This window comes from Labeo rohita, chromosome 12 (genome assembly GCF_022985175.1).
Source record: "Labeo rohita strain BAU-BD-2019 chromosome 12, IGBB_LRoh.1.0, whole genome shotgun sequence".
In the NCBI taxonomy this organism is placed as follows: Eukaryota; Metazoa; Chordata; class Actinopteri; order Cypriniformes; family Cyprinidae; genus Labeo; species Labeo rohita.
Genome location: NC_066880.1, coordinates 7,257,514 through 7,276,424, shown reverse-complemented (window position 1 = coordinate 7,276,424; position 18,911 = coordinate 7,257,514). Strand labels below are relative to the sequence as shown.

The following is an 18,911-nucleotide window of genomic DNA, read 5'->3' as shown; positions in this document are numbered from 1 at the left end:
ACTCAGTGGTGTCGATAAGAAGGGAATGGGGATTAAAGTTAGTGGTTCCTTGATACACACTCATAATGCACTGGAACTTTGCTGTATGACATTGCTTTTTGGACTATATATCCCTAGTGAGTTTGGACACACCTTTATGTAGTCAGCAATCTTATAAGAAATGAGACCACAAAAAGAGTTTCTGTGATGCTGTCAATACTGTAAATGGAACTGTTGCTTATAAACTGACTTTTTTATTATTTTGTACTGTTCTCTGAGGTCCACTTATAATGCTATCAAGATTTTTTGATTAAGATCCAAAAACATAATTTAGAAGAAATATGCTATTTTGTGTCCTGTTTTGATCCCCCTCATTGTAACGCTCTGTTTGCATATGGCGGATTGTAAATTCGGAAGTAAATGCTCACTGCTGTGATTGGGTAACAGTTGTGTATGTTTGACAGTCTACTTCATCCTTCACAGATGGATGCTGCTGTGATTTAGATTAAAAACGCATAGTGCATATCAAGCAATCTGTAATAAGAGACAAAGCAATAGTGACCATGTAATAAAAACAATTACTCACACTTTTTTGTCTTTTTGAAAATACTGTGTTGAATTGTGCCTTGTGAACAAGGAACCAAGTTCTTACTGATGCAGTCTGGAACTTCATTAAAAAATGAAGTTCATCCATGCTTTCCTAATGTTAGGATCAGAAAGGCAATGCAAACACGTTTTTTTTTTTGTTTTTTTTTTCCCCTCACAGCTTGGCACTGTACAGCATCTTGTTGTCTTCAGGGCCATCTTTATGGTTTGGTTTCTGCATAAACTTGTGTTCAGAGCTGTCCCGATTTCTTTTTGTAAAAAATGTTTTAAAATCAATAACTGGCAAAATACCGGAAGTGGCGCTTTCCGCGGACGAGAATCCATTATTACTGTTTTCGATGGATGCATGATGTACTAAACCTGTTTAAAATCATAATAAAGCATAATTCTATTGTGAATTCACAAATGGTATGATTCAATTAAATATATGCAATGCAGGTTTAATATTAATTAGTTGCATGCTTGTTGGTTACCTGTGTGTGTCTCAGAGCAGCTCTGTTTACAGTAAATGCTGCTCTACACAAACAGTTATCATATACATGTAAACACGTCCGCCATTTCGTCAGATTTGTAAGGTAAATCATTTATAAATTGACGCAAACACAGGAGAATATATAATTATCTTTCTCAATATGGTAATTCTTTATCACGATTTCAAAATAAAAATTTCTGCATATTCAAGAAATTACAGTGGCTGTAGCATTTCTGTTGTGAAGAAATAGCCAAATATTAATGATAAGTGGACATTTTAATTAAATGTTAGGTCAATATTAAACAAGGATAAGATCACGTAGTAACATGTAAAAACAATAATCAGGCCTTTGGCGCCCTCTTTATTATAATGCGTTACGTATGTTAGTTCTGTTGTTTGTAATTATGTATTTTAACAGTTTTGTTCAATAAAAGCATATAATCACTTGCTTTTGATACTTTATTTGAACTAATTATTATTGCCTCAATGCTATTATATATGTATTTTAAGTCATTTTAAAGGCTATTGTTCACTTTGGTCTATTATTTTTAAAAAAATATATGTATATATATAATTATCCGATTACTCGATTAATTGTTGAAATAATCGACAGATTACTCGATTACAAAAATAGTTGCTAGTGACAGCCCTAATTGTGTTTGCCTCTAGTTATTTACAGTACATATATGAATTGGTGGGTGGGGCTAAATAGGCAGTGATGTAGAATCAGGCGTTGATCATCTTTTGCAGAGGTGGTGTTTAGCCACACTTTTATGTCATAAAGTGGTACATTCCACAACCTGTCGTTTTGGCAGATCAGCTTCAGTTTGAGCTGTTTTTAGGGAAAGTTTTGAGTTCTGAAACTTATAGGATGTTTTTATAGTAGAATGAATCATATGTCAATTGATTTCTCAGTTCATGATCTCTTTTAAGACATGTTTTCTTGAAGAATTGTATTACTGTATTAATTAATTAAAATTTGATATTTATATATTTACATTTTACATAGTTTTTTGTAAATAAATTTCATTTGCATTTATTTTACTTTTTTTTTTTTTTTTTTTAAATGTTACCCAAATATATACTACTGTTAAGCAGTTTTTTTTATATATATATTTAATATATTTTATAAAGGATGCATTAAAATGATCAAAAGTGACAGTAAAGAAGTTTAAAATGTTACAGAAGAATTTTTTTAATTTTCTGTTTATTAAAAAAAAAAAGATATTAAGCAGCACAACAGTTTTCAACATTGATATTAAAAGATGTTTCTTGAGAACCAAATCAGCATATTAAAATGTTTTCTGAAGAATCATGTGACACTGAATGCCTAAGTAATAATCACAGCAACAAATTATATTTTAAAGCATACTGAACTGGCAAACAGCTATTTTAAAATGCAATAAAATTTCACATTATTACTGTTTTTACTGTATTTTGGATCAAATAAGTGCAGTCTTGGTAAGCATAGGAGACTATATCACATTCTTACCAACCCCAGACTTCTGAACGATAGTGTGTGTCTATACTGTATATAGTATGTGTTTCTGAAAGTGAAAAGCTGATCCTGTCATGCAGTTTTTTTCCCCCCTCTTCAATATGATAACAACATAGAGCCTTTCATTGTTGAATTGTTAACACATTCTGATAAGCACATTCACAGAAGAAACAAAGAGTCTGATTATACAGGGCCTTAGATATGGAGATTTGACAGCCTGTAATCTCATGCACCCACTTCTTATTCATTTCACCAGCAGAAGTAGTGGCAGGGTTCTTGAGGTGTTGATCTGAACCAGATGATGTACCAGTGAAAAAAATTGTATAAAGACTGTGAAATAAGACAATGCCTGACAACTAACTGGTTCTGACAGGCACCAAAAACATCTTGAGAACACTCAGAACCCTAGTTTTGCTCATATTCTTACTCCAAATCTAGTTTTCAACCCCAGACCACATTTATATTTACTATTGGGAGTCTTTTAATGTAAACTTTGTCCTTTTGCAGGTTAACAAGGCTTTTGAAATCTCACAGGTCTAAAATGTGCAGGCGTAGCCAAGATACACTCTGCAGCGGTCGTGTTAGCGTCCGGCTAATGCTTCAGAGACTATTCCCGCACCAGAAATTCGCTCCGGTTTTCTCTGCGGCGACCCTCTGACGCGCTTCCTGACCCAGGAAATAGAATTAACACCTCGGCCCTAAAACTGCAGGGGCCTCAGCTACGGCCACATCTGTGCCCTGCCCTGTCCGGGATCTCGAGTGCAATAACACTGCTGGCCGAGAGAATAAATTTGAGACTCAGCAGACCCTCCACTTAAGTTTATACAACACACTTTGGGCTTCAACTTCCTCTGCACTGTATCAGGCCACTTTATCACTTTGGATGACATTGGTCCGAGTTTAAAAACGCTGCCAAAAATAGCTGAAACCAAATGAAAAAGCATCAATCTCCCATGACAGCTTTTAGACACGTTCGTCACCGAGTTCGTTGAGATGTTTTATTGACCTGTCCGTTTATCGTACATTAGTCTGAATATGAGGTTGTTTTGTTTTCTGTCCTTATCCTTATGTAAAAATGCATGCTGGGAAGTATCATGTAATTGATGGATGTTATAATTTGTTGCAAATTGCACTAGCAGGGTTCTTCTTTAAACTCGAGGGGACGTTTAGAAAGGCCAAACAGACACGCACCGTCACAGATAATATGTATTTCCCCCTCGTTGTCCTTCACAGTGGTACGGTCCAGTTCTCCGAGGTATCTAACAAAATATATATGTAGTCTGCGTGAAATGTATTACCTACCACAAGAGCATTTTTAAGCGTGGACTCTTTTCCGATGTCAAACGGACAGTAAATTAAGAGAGGAAAAGAGAAATGGATTATCTGTTTATTAGTTATTTTATGGAGGTCATATATTAGGAGAAATGGATCCTGAAATTCTTCAGCTGAAAAGTGAGCTATCTGTTTTCTTCATTAGGTGCATGTGCTGTCTCTCACAGACTGAATAACCAGTTCCTGGCTTTAAACGTCCCATGTGTTTGTGTTTTAGTCTCACATTGTAGATTCCCCCGAGGTGAGTTTTGTGCAGACTCCCCAGCAGAAGGCCATAAAACACAAAAACATTTTTTTTTTTTTACCTTAATCGTCCCCGTTGCACCTAAGCAACCTCTGTCGTTCCGTCTCTAACACATGCATTCATATCGATCCATTTAAAGGGTTGAATTTCATGCGTTTATTGGATATCTTCAGCAGATGTTTCAGAGAAAATCGCTGAGAAACTGAGTCTATTTTTAATGTTTTTCTCATGCTGCGAAGAAAAGTGAAAACAATTAGCTGTGCTGATGCTTAAAGTAGCACAATTGGTATTTTTGCAATACGTTTATAAATAAGTTCATATAACCCATTCCATATCAATAGCTTTTTTAAGTAAATTATGACTTTTACTCCACAAGCATGCATTAATTTGATCAAAAGTGACAGTAAAGACAGTTTTGTCAGAAGATTTTTATTTCAAATAAATGCTCTTTTTAACTTTCCATTAATGAAAGAATTGTTAAAAATGTATATCACAGTTCCAACAAAAATATTCAGTAGCACTGAAAAACTGAACTGTTTTCAACATGTAATTGAACTCCAAATTGGCATACTTACTGACCTCAGCCTTTTCAGCTGTAGTGTACATTGTGTGTGTGTGTGTGTGTGTATGTGTTTTTGAGTCAAAATGTATAAAATATTATGTATATTTGAGCCAAATCCAATTGTGATTCATTCTTTTTAGTATAATATGATTCAAAACGTAGAGATTATGATATTTTACTCTGTACTTCTTTATTAAACTGCGGTGTGCTGCGTAATTTATATTTTGAGGTCATTCTGAATTTGGATTGTGTTCAAATGTTCATGTGAAAAAGATGAATATGACTAAAAATAATACTTCTGTCTGTTTGCTTTCTGACTGGAAAAGTTCTGGATTGGAAATGAGAAGGATATGCACATTTATCATCGTTTCATCTGTTTTTGCTGTTGAAGTGCCTTGTGTATTAATTTTCATTATTTTTTTCCCCCACAGTACTTTGAGGTGCCCTTTGACTCAAACATGAATCGTACCAAAAACAGACCTCTGGTTCGAGGACAGATCAGGTAAGAGCCTTCAAAACCTAATGATTTTGAAACCTAATGAGCATCCAACCCGAACTGCATTTTTTTTGGGCATTGTATGTCTGATACATACAATGCCTAAAAAATGCATTGTATTGTTTACACTATACAAAATGCTGGTTTAAAAACAACCCAATGCTGAATGAAATATGGACAAATCCAGTGATTTGATTGTTTTGAACCAGCGGTTGTGTTAAATGTTTGACCCAACCTTCTGGGTAGTTTTGTTTAACTGAACTGTTGTTTAAAAGTTGCTATATGTGACCCTGGACCACAGAACCAGTCATAAGGGTAATTTTTTTTTTTTTTTTTTAAATCTATACATCATCTGAAAAATGAATAAATTATCTTTCCATTGATGTATTTGTCAGGTTAGAACAATATTTGGCTGAGATACAACTATTTAAAAAATCTGGAATCTGAGGGTGCAAAAAAGTCAAAAAATTGAGAAAAATTGTCGGCGCCAATAGCTTTGTGGGTAGCGCACCGACATATAGCACTGTTGTGCTCCGGGTGTCCCGATTTCAAATCCCTGCTCGTGGACCTTTCCCGATCCCACCCCCTTTCACTCTCTTCCACTCGCTTCCTGTCCAACTGTCTTATCTAAATAAAGGCAGAAAACGGCAAAAATAGATCTTTAAAAAAAATGATATATATATATATATATATATATATAGAGAGAGAGAGAGAGAGAAAAATCGTCTTTAAAGTTGTCCAAATGAAGTTCTTAGCAATGCATATTACTGTTCAGAAATTAAGTTTTGATATATTTACAGTAGGAAATTTACAAAATATCTTCATGGAACATCTTTACTTAATATCCTAATGATTTTTGGCATAAAAAATCTATAATTTTGACCTATTTAATGTATTTTTGGCTATTGCTACAAATATACCTGTGCTACTTAAGACAGGTTTTGTGGTCCAGGGTCACAAATGGCTGCCTTAAAATGAACCCAAAATAGGTTGTAAATTAAAAATCAGGTACATAATTACTAGAGGCATCGGCAATAATCAAAAGGTAAACATTTATTAGATGCAATTTCAAAAATGTTTAATTAATTATTTATTCAACTTATTAATAAATGTTCTTTTATTGGACATATTAATATGTTTATTTCCAGCGTATTTTGGGTTCATTTTTGCTCAAGCAAGAAATAGTCATTTTTAAGCAATAGTTAATTTAAATAAATCTACCCAGAAGGCTGGTTAAACATATAAACGAACCACTGTGTCAAAACAACCCAATTACTGGGTTTGTCCATATTTCACCCAGTTTTTAACCCAGTATTTTTTAACAGTGTACTTGTCCAAAAATGTTGTCTAGGTAGGCAGCTCACTTGGTTTTAAAACACATCCTAGATTATCTGTGTAAAGAGCCATCGCAGAATAAAATGGTTTCCTTACTCTCATTATGCACGTCATTTACTCTACATTGTTCTCAAGTAGCCCGGTGTTTGTGTATAGCTGAGCCTGCCGGTATCAGAAACTATATGCCTTTGTCTAATATCTGTAGCGCTGGCCAGCCGCTCGTGCACCTGTCCTGCGAAACCTGATCCAGGTGTGTGTAGGTGTGCCTCTCTCTGTTCGTCCCGTCTCACTCCACTGCTGACAAAGGATGGGTCAGGATGGTCATCCACCAACAGACTAGTCCATTAGTGAAGTTGACTAATTTGTGTTTCACTTTGGGTGCATTAAAGTGAAGGCATTTACAGTTATAAGCAACTTATAAGAAAGGATGTTAGTATGCAATGCTGTTAGACCAGCATGCTAAATTATTTCATATTAAGCTAAAAGAGCAGAAATATAAAGATTTTTCTACCTCAATCCAGAAGTTAGCATCACCCTGGTTCCATGACAGTAACCCAAAAGGATTTTTCCACTGGGTTATTGCAAAACCGTAAACTCTGTGACCAACAAAAGTTTATGATTCTTACACGATTTGTTCATCATATTGATAATCTTCACAACTGAGCGCAGCGTATATGAATTTTGAAACCTGAATACAATCGAGCAGAATGTAGGCTATAAACAAACTACACCACAGTCACATGACTTCGATGTCATGTCCATTAAGCACCAAAATACATCATCAGTATTCTGTGGGAAATGTTGCAGACTGGACTCAATCCTGCATCACCCATATAAGCACCATAGCGCAACATTATAGCATGGCTACACTATAACTTAAGCTTTATTTAAGCTCTCGAAAAGCATTCTGTGTCCGTTTCTGGCATCGTTTTTGAGGGTGATACCACACCTAACGCCAGCACACATTTGACAGCCGTTACTTCTTGCTAATTGGGTGTGTTTGTGGAATTTAACTGAACAGGACCCCTGCCCTTTCTCACTCCCTCGAGGGTCACTTTCCAACAACAAAAGGGGCAGATCTGTTGACGTGAGGGTATAAGAAATGACTTGAGCAGTCACAGTAATCCAAACAGCTCAAACGAAACACCCGGGCTTATCCCGCTGTTGTGTGTGTATCAAACACACACTCACAAATCAAGACATCATGTGCAACAATTATCCAGAGTACTTCAGAGGGTTTGTTTTGTAATGTTACTATCAGCTATGTCAACCCATTTGGCTCATTTTACACCCCGTGTCCTTTTATTTTAGTTTGCAAAGAGTAACATTATGGTACCATCATTGTTCCAGGCCAACAGTTCAGTTTCATACTTGAATATTTACAGTAAATGTTTACATGCAAAGTAAATGTTACATTTTATGTCCCATATATGACTGTTTTTATTTTTTCAATGTGAAAAAATGTAGGATTGAATCTATCAAGATTTGATTGGATCGTAAATATCCTTGCTGTTTCTGAGGCAGATCAGATTGTTGTGATAATTACTAAAATATAATTGTATAAATAAAATTTGTTTATTAAATTATTTGTCATATTAAATAACAAATTACTTAATGTATTTATACATTTTACACTTCTTAAATGTTTAATTTGGTTCTGCTTAACATGTACCAATAAACCACAGTGAGCACAATAAAAGCAGAAATGATTAAACATTTACCTTTACAACAATTACATTTTTAAATACTATTATTATTTTTGATAGTGACAGTCTGAAAGCTATAAAAGCCAGTTTCCACCACTGAATAAAAAAAGGAATATTGCGAAAAGGGGTATTGTCTTTTTTTTTCTCGCGCAATTACAAGTTCTCACAATTCAGACTTTTTTTCTCAGAACTATGTGATATAAACTCACAATTGCCAGTTATAAAGTCAGAACTGCGAGGTATAAACTTGCAATTTCGAATATTTTAATATAATATTTTTTTCAGAATTGCGAGTTTATCTCAATTTTGTTAAAAAGTCAGAATTTTGAGATATAAATTTGCTTTTCTGAGAAATGAAGTCAGAATTGTGAGATATGAACTCACAATTCTGTGAAATTATCGGTCTTTTTTCCTCTCTGAAGTTTTATCTAGTTTTTAGTTTTATCTAAATTCTTAGAAAAGTCAGCTTTTTTTCTCTGAATTTTGAGATATAAACAATTTTGAGTTATGAAGTCCAACTGCGAGGGGAAAAAGACTGATATTTTCTCTGAATTGTGAGTTTATATCTCTGTTCTCACTTAATAACTCACAATTGTGTTGTAAAGTCAGAATTATGAGAAATAAGCTTGCATTTCTGAGAAGTAAAGTCAGGATTGTGAGATATTTACTTAAATTTTCAAGTTATTTCAAGTCCAATTCCAAGTGGGAAAAAAAGACTGATATTTTCTCAGAATTGTGTTTATAGCTCACAATTCTCAATTAATAATTCATGATTTTGTGTTACAAAGTCAGAATTACAAGATGTAAACTTAATTCTGAGAAATGAAGTCAGAATTGTGAGATATAAACTAGCAATTTCGAGTTACAAAGTCCAGTTCCGAGGGGGAAAAAGGACTGATATTTTCTCAGAATTGTGAGTATGCAATTCTCACAAAATAACTTGCAATTTTGTGTTATAAAGTCAGAATTACAAGAGATAAACACAATTCTTTGAAAAAATTCTTAGAATTGCGACTTTGTTTCTCTTTGAGTTTTTTCTCACAATTTCAAGTTTACATCACGTAATTATGAGAAATAAAGTCAGAATTGTGACATAAGTCTCAATTATCTTTTTAAAATTGTTTATTCAGTGGCAGAAACGGGCTTCCAAAGTAAGGTGACCGGAAGGATAGGTAGTCAAATGGAAATGCATTCACACTTTTTTTAAACTGTTCTTGCATGATCTATGGTTGCTGGCCATTGTGATGTCATGCGTTATCTTCGTTCGGAAAACGTATAGCTGTGCAATTAACTCCCTTTCAAACACAACATTCCTCACAGCCTAAATCCCAGCTCGTTTTCTAAAACCGTTTTGGAGCAGAAGATAAAGAGGTGAGCAGATAAATGGTGCACTATTTCAAACTTCTGGAAACATCCCCCAGAGCTGCTTAATTACTGTGCGATTTAACCTCGCGGTAGCACGGCACTAATTCAGCCGCGCTGTAGGAGGTCTGCGCAGGTGGATTAAAGAGCAGCGTTTATATGAAAGCAGACGAATGTGATTTGGCAGCTATCATATGCACTCCATTTCTGTCACTCCAACAGCTAAATTGCTTTCCTCAATGTTTACCACACGTCACCGATCCAGCCTGTCAATGACAGGGGAATTCATCAGCATCATAACTACATATCTTCACTTGACACCATTGCCGACACTCTAGACCCGTACACAAATGCACAGCATGCTAACAGTAGAGTCACCTACCAAAACGTGTCATTACACGCATTAGATGCATCCTAGAGCAACCTGTTTACGCCTGCACATGCATTCGTGTGGCTGTCAGTATGTTATTACGCAGACTTGAGATGACACGGTCTCCTTTTGATGTTTGTGTGCGTGCGACTGTCACATTCTTATGATGTAAGCCTGAAGGCAGAGATGAGAATGAGACAGAAAAACAGAATCTCACTTTGTAACCTTTCATTCTCAAGATGGTGGTGTGTGTGTTTTTTTTTTTTGTACAATTTTTTTTGGGAACGCTATATATATCTTTTTTTTTTTTTTTTTTTTTTTTTTTTTAAGGACCAATTCTCATTATTAACTTGATGCTTGTTAGCATGCATATTATTAGCATACGGACTGCTTTATTCTGCCTGACCATATTTAATCCCACCCCATACCTGAACTTAACTACCTTTGTTTGTGAGAAATCTTTCTGTAAAAATTGCTGTAAAGACAGTAATATTATGAAATATTACAATTAAAAAATTTTGTTTAATATAATTCTACTCTATATTTTTATAATAACAAGACATTCTTAACCTGTGATTTTTATTTTTATGTATTTTCTTTTATTTTTCAATTTTATTTTATTTTATTTTATTTTATTTTATTTTATTTTATTTTATTTTATTTTATTTATTGCTGCTCTGTTTTTTATATTTTGTGTAAAATCTTAAAAAAAAAAAACTTTTTTTGCAGAATTATTTAATGTGTGTGTATGTGTGTGTGTATATATATATATATATATATATATATATTATTATTATTATTATTATTATTATTTATTTATTTATTTATTTTTTTTTAAGTATTTATTTAAAGTAAAGACGCAGAAACGGGAGTTGTTCACTCAATGTTAATTCTGTCATCATTTACTCTTCCTCATGACATTCTCATGTTGTATTTAATTTATTTTTATTTTAGGACACACAAGCAGTTATGCAGATGCTTGCACACATTATTTCCACAAAATACAAGTGATTCATACTGTGAAGCAACAAAATAAAAGTAAATAAATAAATAAATCATAATAGCTTATGTGCAGCTTCAGTCAATAATTATTTAGTCGTATATTTATGGTACTTTAATGGTGCTTTTTGTGCAAATCACTGCTTATTTTTACTGAAATCCTTCGTTTCTGTTATGCGGAATAAACACAAATGACAGTTGGGAATATCTTGAGTGTTAGTAAATTATGACAGTTTATGTTTAAGTAAACTATTCTGTGTAGCCCATTTATTTCCCACTGAGAGTCATCGTTGACATCATGATTTAGGCTTCCTTTGGGAATCCTTTTGGATTCCTGGGAAAATCTGCAATGTGAGAACATGATGTCTGATACATTTGAATGATTTACTCAAAGTGCTTGTTATAAGTGGCCCGATCAGATGAACAAAACCTGTAATGCAAGATAAATTTAGTAATGAATGAACTTGAAATATCTAGTTTTATGTGGTGCATCAGAATAGCCCATTTAGTCACTTAGCATAGGAAATGCCCGTGGCTTTGCTCCTAACGTTAGTCAGCCTTATCCCTCAAACAACTCATCTCACCCGTTAACTTATGGGACTCATATAGACTCTAAACCCCGCCACCACATAAAACAGCTATAACAATGATAATAACATTAAAATGGAATCTCCTGCTGTTGGGCGGAAAATTTGCCCTTTTTTCTTCTCCGCTTTGGTCTCTGTCTCAATACCCCTCTAATTTATGGAGCAGTTAGCTGTGAATTTGAACCAGACGCCTCTGCAGGATCGCAACTGCGACTGCTTTTAATAAACCTTAGAGGAAGTGGTTGTCCAATGGAGCACAGAGAATAGCGTCTGTGGCCAGAAGAGGTTTAATCTGTAGCAGAGACCCACAAGCCTTTGTTTTGATGTGACTCACAGAACCACACTAAAGCTTATCTCGGAAACTGAAGTAATGTATGTGCATTATTCCCTTTTTTAATGCATCACAATGTGTTGCACAGAATTTCTTGAGTTGATTTATAAATTCTGATCACTTGGTAGTGGTTTCAGATTTGTAAGCCAACTTTGTGTGTTCTGGACCAGTCCATGCTGGCTTGTTTTAAAGGGGTCATACTTGAAGAATCAAACAATTTCTTCTTTTGAAAAAAAGAGTTCAGTGTACTCTGAAAAACAAAATTATATTGAAACCTGATGACATCCACACTTACAGTTGACATGATTTGCTGTCCACAAGCCATTTTACTATGTACTTTGCCCGGATATTCAACAAAAACAAAGTTCTGTATTGCTAAAATAATGCCTAAATATTTATTTCATGTCTATGTATGCTTATATATTTGGTCATTAAAAATAAACTATGATTATTTAAACACCACATAGGAATGTTTTTGTTCTGAATTTGTCCTTTATCTCTATGTTTCTCTTAGCCCTCTGCATGCCGTGTCATTCGCCATGGCGTGTGGGATCCCAGGTGTGACCCTGTTGACCCTGGGTGTAAATCCCCTGACTGGCTTCCTGGGCGCCCTGAACATCTTCCTGTACACGTGCTGCTACACTCCCCTGAAACGCCTCAGCATCACCAACACCTGGGTGGGCTCCGTGGTGGGTGCCATCCCACCTGTAATGGGCTGGACAGCAGCCACCGGCTCACTCGATCCAGGTACAAAGTCCTCTTAAATGCATACACTAGGAATGATTTTAAAGGACTTGTATGGTTTAATGTAACATAAATAATGTCTCTTACTAAAATATGTAGTAGAAAACCCATGAAAGATTTACGTTATTAAAAAATCCACATTGTTTTATGCATATTTTGGACTGTGTGGGGCACCATTATTTCAATGACGAAGTTGGTGCACTACTGTTATTTCAACCACAACACAACTCTGAATACACAATTCGATGACCACAGCTACTGAAAGAGCTTACAGGTGGCGATGGATATAAGCGTAGGGTTAAACCAAATGCCGTACAATCGATTTTCCCCATAAGAAGTCTAAACGCTTCTGGATATCGAGTGAAATCCACGCTGAGAAACTCCTTCAGCGGCTGCGGCATCATGACGAGCGTCGGCATGTTTACATCCTGCCAGGATGGCATCTAGCGTTTCTTGTCTCTGCCATTTGTAAGCTCTTTCAGTATGTGGTCTACTAAAGCCTCGAAGGCATCAGAGCTAAAGCTTAAAGAACAAAGACGTGCATCTTTTATTTGTCCACAGACGTCTTCCCATTCTTTTCTCTTCTTCTTATTGCTAGGAAAGCAGTGAAGACTTGCATCACTTCTCTTGTTGCCCTTTGACTGAAAATTACAACCAGAAGCCACACAATGTGGCATCGTATCAGTATTTTATTTTCTGAGTTGTGTTACAGTAAAAATAGCAATACGTAGCACCAGTAAATCACTAAGTGCAACCATTTCACATCATCAAAATAATGGCGCCTCCCCATAGTACAAAATATGTATAAAACGATGTGGATTTTTTAAATAGCGTAAATCTTTAATGGGTTTTTAACTACATATTTCAGTAAGATTACATAATTTGTTATATTAAGCCAAACAAGTCTTAATACCCAGGGTTCCATTTAATAAAGCATCTATATTCCTGTTCAAATAATTCACTCAAAAATGAAATCATTTACTCACCCTCATGTTGTTCTAAACATATATAGTTTTAATTCTCCTTTGGAACATAAAATGAGACTTTTTCCAAGAATGTTCATTGCTATTTTTCCATGCATTTATACTATACGGTAACCATTGACTGTCAAGCTTCAAAAATGGCTTCAAAAGAATTGAAATATAACACAGAAGTCGACAACCTCTGTGCTATATTTCAGTTCTTTTGAAGCCATTTGATATATTGCAAAAGTTTGGAGTCTTGTCAGATTTATTTTTCTAAAACAAGTCTCTTATTTATTTGATCAAAAATACAGTAAAACTGTAATATTGTGAAATATTATTACAGTTTAAAATAACCGGTTTTCATTTGAATATATTTAAAAATCTAATTTGTATCTGTGATGCAAAGCTGCATTTTCAACATCATTACTCCAGTCTTCAGTTTCACATGATCCTTCGGAAATCATCCTAATATGCTGATTTGGTGCTCAAGAAGCATTTCTTACTTGTGCTGCCTAATATTTTTGGTGAAACTGTGATAAAATTCAGCATTTATTTGAAATAGAAATATTTTGTGACATATTACTGTCACTTTTGATCAATTTAATGTGTCCTTGTTGAATGAAAGTATTAATAATATTCCCAAAATAAAAATCATGATGACTCCAAACATTTGAACAGCAGTATGTGTTTGCATAATATATTAAAACATGCTTCTTGCCTGTTTTGTAACAGATTGATAAAAATTTGGAACTGCATTTTTGTCCATCCTTTGATTTTCACTTTAAGGAGAAGAATGAACTTTCCTCATAAGAAAAACTCATAAACGTTTGGAACGATTTCCATCATTTCTGGGTGAATTGGCCTTTAAGGTCCACATTCATCAGTTCTCAGAGACATTTTTTGACCTCTATAGCTCATAGCGCCATATATAGCACTGTGAGCATGGATGGCATTACCAGTGTTATTATTGACCTTATCATGTGATATCTTCTCTCTTCCCAAAGAGCTAAATGTTAGTGTTTCAACTGGAATTTCCTATCAGGCTCACACTGATATGTCCTTGGTCTTAAAAGCCCTCTTTGTGATTGTTGCTGTGCTATCACGGTTTATCCTGCAGTTCAGGGTTGTGCAGACATAATGGAGAAGTGAAACTTGATGTGCACATTCCATATGGCACTTCTGACTTTTATAGGCTCATCTTGCAGACCTGAGGTCCCTGTCCACTTATGAGTGTTGTAGTTACATATACACCCAGCATCCTGCAGTTTTTTCCGAAGACGTCTCTCGTCTGAGATCAAGTGTTTGTGGAAGACAGCAGGGGGTCTTTGGCCTGTTTTGCAAACTATTAAAAGTGCGCTGTTGTGGCAACCACGAGATCTGTTTTCACAGGAGTGAGCGACTGAAGTGTTTGTGTGCATATTTACATGTTTTTCCTCAGAGCTTTGAGGACTCCATCTGTCTTTTATAGTAGTGCCGTTTCAGTGCCCTTTTCAAGCATGTGTTTATTAGGATGTGCAGACCTAAATATTGTTACGACCTTATCGAGGCTGAGGTCACAACATGAAGTGGACAGAAACAACCACAGCTTCTTTCAGTTTTTTATTTTAGATTTTATTTTATTTAGTAGAATTTTCTATCTGAGAAACTACAAACTACAAGTATGGAGGCCCGTTTCTGCCACTGAATAAAAAATAAAAAAAGATAATTGCAATTTTGCATCTTGAATTCTGACTTTTTTTTTCTCAGAATTTTGAGATATAAACTTGTAATTGCGAGTTACAAAGTCATAATTCTGAGATATAAACTTAAAATTCTGACTTTTATCTCAGAATTGCATTATATAAGCTTGCAATTGTGAGAAATAAATTCAGAATTCCAAGAAAAAAAAACTGTCTTACAAATGCAAGTTTATATCTTGCAATTATTTATTTCACAATTCTGACTTTTTTCTTATAATTTTAAACTTGCAGTTATAAAGTCTTTCTCAGAATTGCATGATAAAAACTTTCTTGCAAATGCAAGTTTGTCTCTTGCAATTCTAACTTTCTCACAATTCTTTTTTCCTCAGTTTTAAGATATAAACTTCAGAATTTATAAAGTCAGAATTGCGAGATCTAAACTTAAAATTCTTACTTTTATTCTCAGAATTGCATGACAAACTTGCATTGTGAGAAATAAAGTCAGAATTGCAAGGTAAAAACTTCCTTGCAAATGCAAGTTTGTACCTCACAATTCTGACTTTTTCTCGCAATTCTGACAATTCTCACAATTTTGAGTAAACTTGCGATTCAAGTTATAGTCAGAATTACAAGATATAAACTTAAAACTCTGACTTTTTTCTCAGAATTGCATGATATAAACTCGCAATTGTGAGAAATAAAGTCAGTTGCAAGATCAGTTTATATCACAATTCTGACTTTTTTTCATGCAATTCTGACTTTTTTGAGTTTTGAGATATAAACTTGCAATTGTGAGTGGTCAGAATTGCGAGATATAGACTTAAAATTCTTTTTCTCAGAATTGCAGGATAAAAACTTTCTTGCAAATGCATGTTTGTCTCTTGCAATTCTAACTTCTCACAATTCTGACTTTTTTCTCAGAATTTTGAGATATAAACTTGCAGTTGCGAGTTACAAAGTCAGAATTGCATTGTATAAACTCACAATTATGAGAAATAAAGTCAGAATTGCAAGATTAAAACTTTCTTGCAAATGCAAGTGTGTGTCTCGCAATTCTTAATTAATTTTTTTCTCAGATTTTTTAGATGTAAACCTGCAATTGTGAGTTATACAATCCAAAAAAAGTGATATGTTCTGATGTGCAGTTGCGTATTATGAAGTCACAATTGCAAGATGTAAACTCGGAATTTTGAGAAAAAAGGTCCAATTTATTAGTCTATATCTTACAATTCTGAAAAATCTCAAAATCGTGCAATTCTTATTTTATGGGCTTACGTTGTAAAGTTTATAAAGTTAATAAATTTAAGACAAATGTTGTTGACTTGACCTCACCGGAGAACTTGCCAACAATCCTGACTGTATTGTGCCCAATGAAATTTTATTATTGCCAAATTCAATCCCCCCAACCCCCCCATTCCATTTTATTTAATTTTATTCAAATATATTTGTAGACTCTAGTGTCAACCGCTCTGTTTTCTTAAAGCAAGTTCAAGAACACACAAAGCATAAAAAGATGACCCGAGTGTTTGAGGTCTCTGTCATCCTGCCCTGTGCTGTGTTTCCCAGAGGATTTAGCTACAAGTGTGTTTTTCAAGATCACACACACAAAAGCAACCCTACGCGTCACACTCCGCTACCCCTGCACGGGCCGCTGTTTGTGCGGTGTCACCTTTCCACTCTTCCAACTTCTGAATGCAAGAGAATAGTGTTTGTTTCCTCCACAGCAGGATGTGAAGGACCTCAGACGTCTTTTCAGTGATCGAACGAGTGTTTCAAGTGTTCTCTAGTAGTTATACTCCCCACTCTCATTTCCTGCTTGCACACATGCACTTCCGACTGTTTAAATGATCTGGGAGACCTTGTTTGTTTATTCACTTCTTCTCTTCCTCTATCTCTCTAGGAGCACTCTTACTAGGAGCTTTCCTGTTCTCCTGGCAGTTTCCTCACTTTAATGCCCTGAGCTGGAATCTAAGAGAGGACTATTCACGCGGCGGCTACCGAATGATGTCCGTCACCCATCCCGGCCTTTGTAAACGCGTGGCCCTCCGCCACAGCGTAGGCCTGATTGGCCTCTCAGCCTTGGGCCCCGTGTTGGACGTCACCACCTGGACGTTCCCCTTAGTCTCCCTGCCGATTAACCTTTACATCAGCTACCTGGCCTTCAGGTTCTATCGCTATAGTGACAGGCAGAATGCCCGCAAGTTGTTCTTCTGTAGTCTCTGGCATCTGCCCATGCTGCTGCTGCTGGCCCTCACCTGTAAGAAGAGCCGCGTGCCGCAGGACGAGGCAGCTGTAGCTCCCAGCACGCCATCTGTGGCTCTTTAGAGCATATTCTGTACCCTGCCATATTCGTACTGGCTTGATAATTGCTGTCAGCCCTAAAATGAATTATCTTTGAGCTAAGACATCAGTTGTGTATCTTGGAGAGGAAGTCATAACCTCTTTCCATTGTTGTAAAAGTGTCCGTCAGGGAAAAATAACAATATAAAAATCCCTGATTTCACTCAGGTAACTTGTACACAAATCAATGCTCTGTGTGTGTAAATACATGATATATTTATTTGACGCAGCCCCCTTGTGTCTGCAAACTCAAAGACTGTTTCAATAGGCAGATTTGTGTCTATGTGGATCATTGAAATTAAGTACCACAAGAAAACGCTTTAGAGTTTGCAGTTAACGTCGCCATTACTGTGGATATTTTAGATGCGATATAGGCTGGATAATGGAGAACGGTTTGCTTTAATGCACCTAGCAAGTAATTTCCAAGTTTGTTCTCTTCTAATTACTTGCTTAAATGACGTTTTCACAGAAAGTTTTCACTTTCTGAGTCTGTTAATATTTCATTTCGGCAATGAATGATTCAGTCAAGAAACCGCTGAGTCTCACTGCTAGCCCAGAAGGCTATATTCTGCATGAAACTCCGTCCCTATGAGTCTGAGTTGGGATGTTGAAAGGCTGATCGTTTTGGAGAGCTCTTGGGTATTGGCTCCATCAAAGATCGTTACTAGTCAAATAAACTTGGTCAGCTCATTTGAACTCCCCAGAACTGAATTACTGTTGATTCATTGAATGTCACAGTGCTGAATATCACTGCTTTGTTCGTTACTGTTTGCTCTCTTCAAAAAACTACATTCAGCGCCTTCACAGTTTGACCTGACTGTACCAATGACTTGTGTAAGACACAAAAAGAATGAAAGTTCTTAATAAAAATGTCTTGTGATCAAGCTTGTTTGGTTTTGATTTGAAATCAAATGCAATGTAATGTCGCAATGATCTTTTGTGCTGCCAGAAGAAACCCTTTTGCCTATTTTCTTTATTACTTAAGTATATGACTAATCATTTTTTTTATGGGATGGCTGCTATATTATTGCCATAATTATATATATTAAGATATGTGTATTTACTTTTTACCCAAAGTGAATTATATCTCATATTTAATGACTATAGAGACATCAGAGCCAGCGGCAAATTCCAAAAGATCTAGCTGAGGTAAAGCTACTCTCGGTTCATGAGCTCTGAACAGCTACTGACGCCCTGGGGCTCACATCTCCAAAAATATTGAAGCAAATTTTCAAATAGATGTTATTTTGATTAACAAACAGCATATTTGAAGTCTAAACAGGTACATTCTCACCTAAAAACTC

The 18,911-nt window shown here is 35.4% G+C and overlaps 1 protein-coding gene across 1 annotated transcript in view; it reads left to right on the top strand.

The window, feature by feature from the left end:
- LOC127174033 (protoheme IX farnesyltransferase, mitochondrial) overlaps positions 1–18,492 on the top strand; it is a 48,751-nt gene extending 30,259 nt beyond the window's left edge. The window contains exons 5-7 of the mRNA XM_051124225.1: positions 5,125–5,195; positions 12,394–12,626; positions 17,168–18,492. Coding sequence (XP_050980182.1) covers positions 5,125–5,195; positions 12,394–12,626; positions 17,168–17,592 — 729 coding nt within the window. The 3' untranslated portion in view covers positions 17,593–18,492. The remainder of the gene's footprint in view (positions 1–5,124; positions 5,196–12,393; positions 12,627–17,167) is intronic.
- Positions 18,493–18,911: the final 419 nt, after the last annotated feature.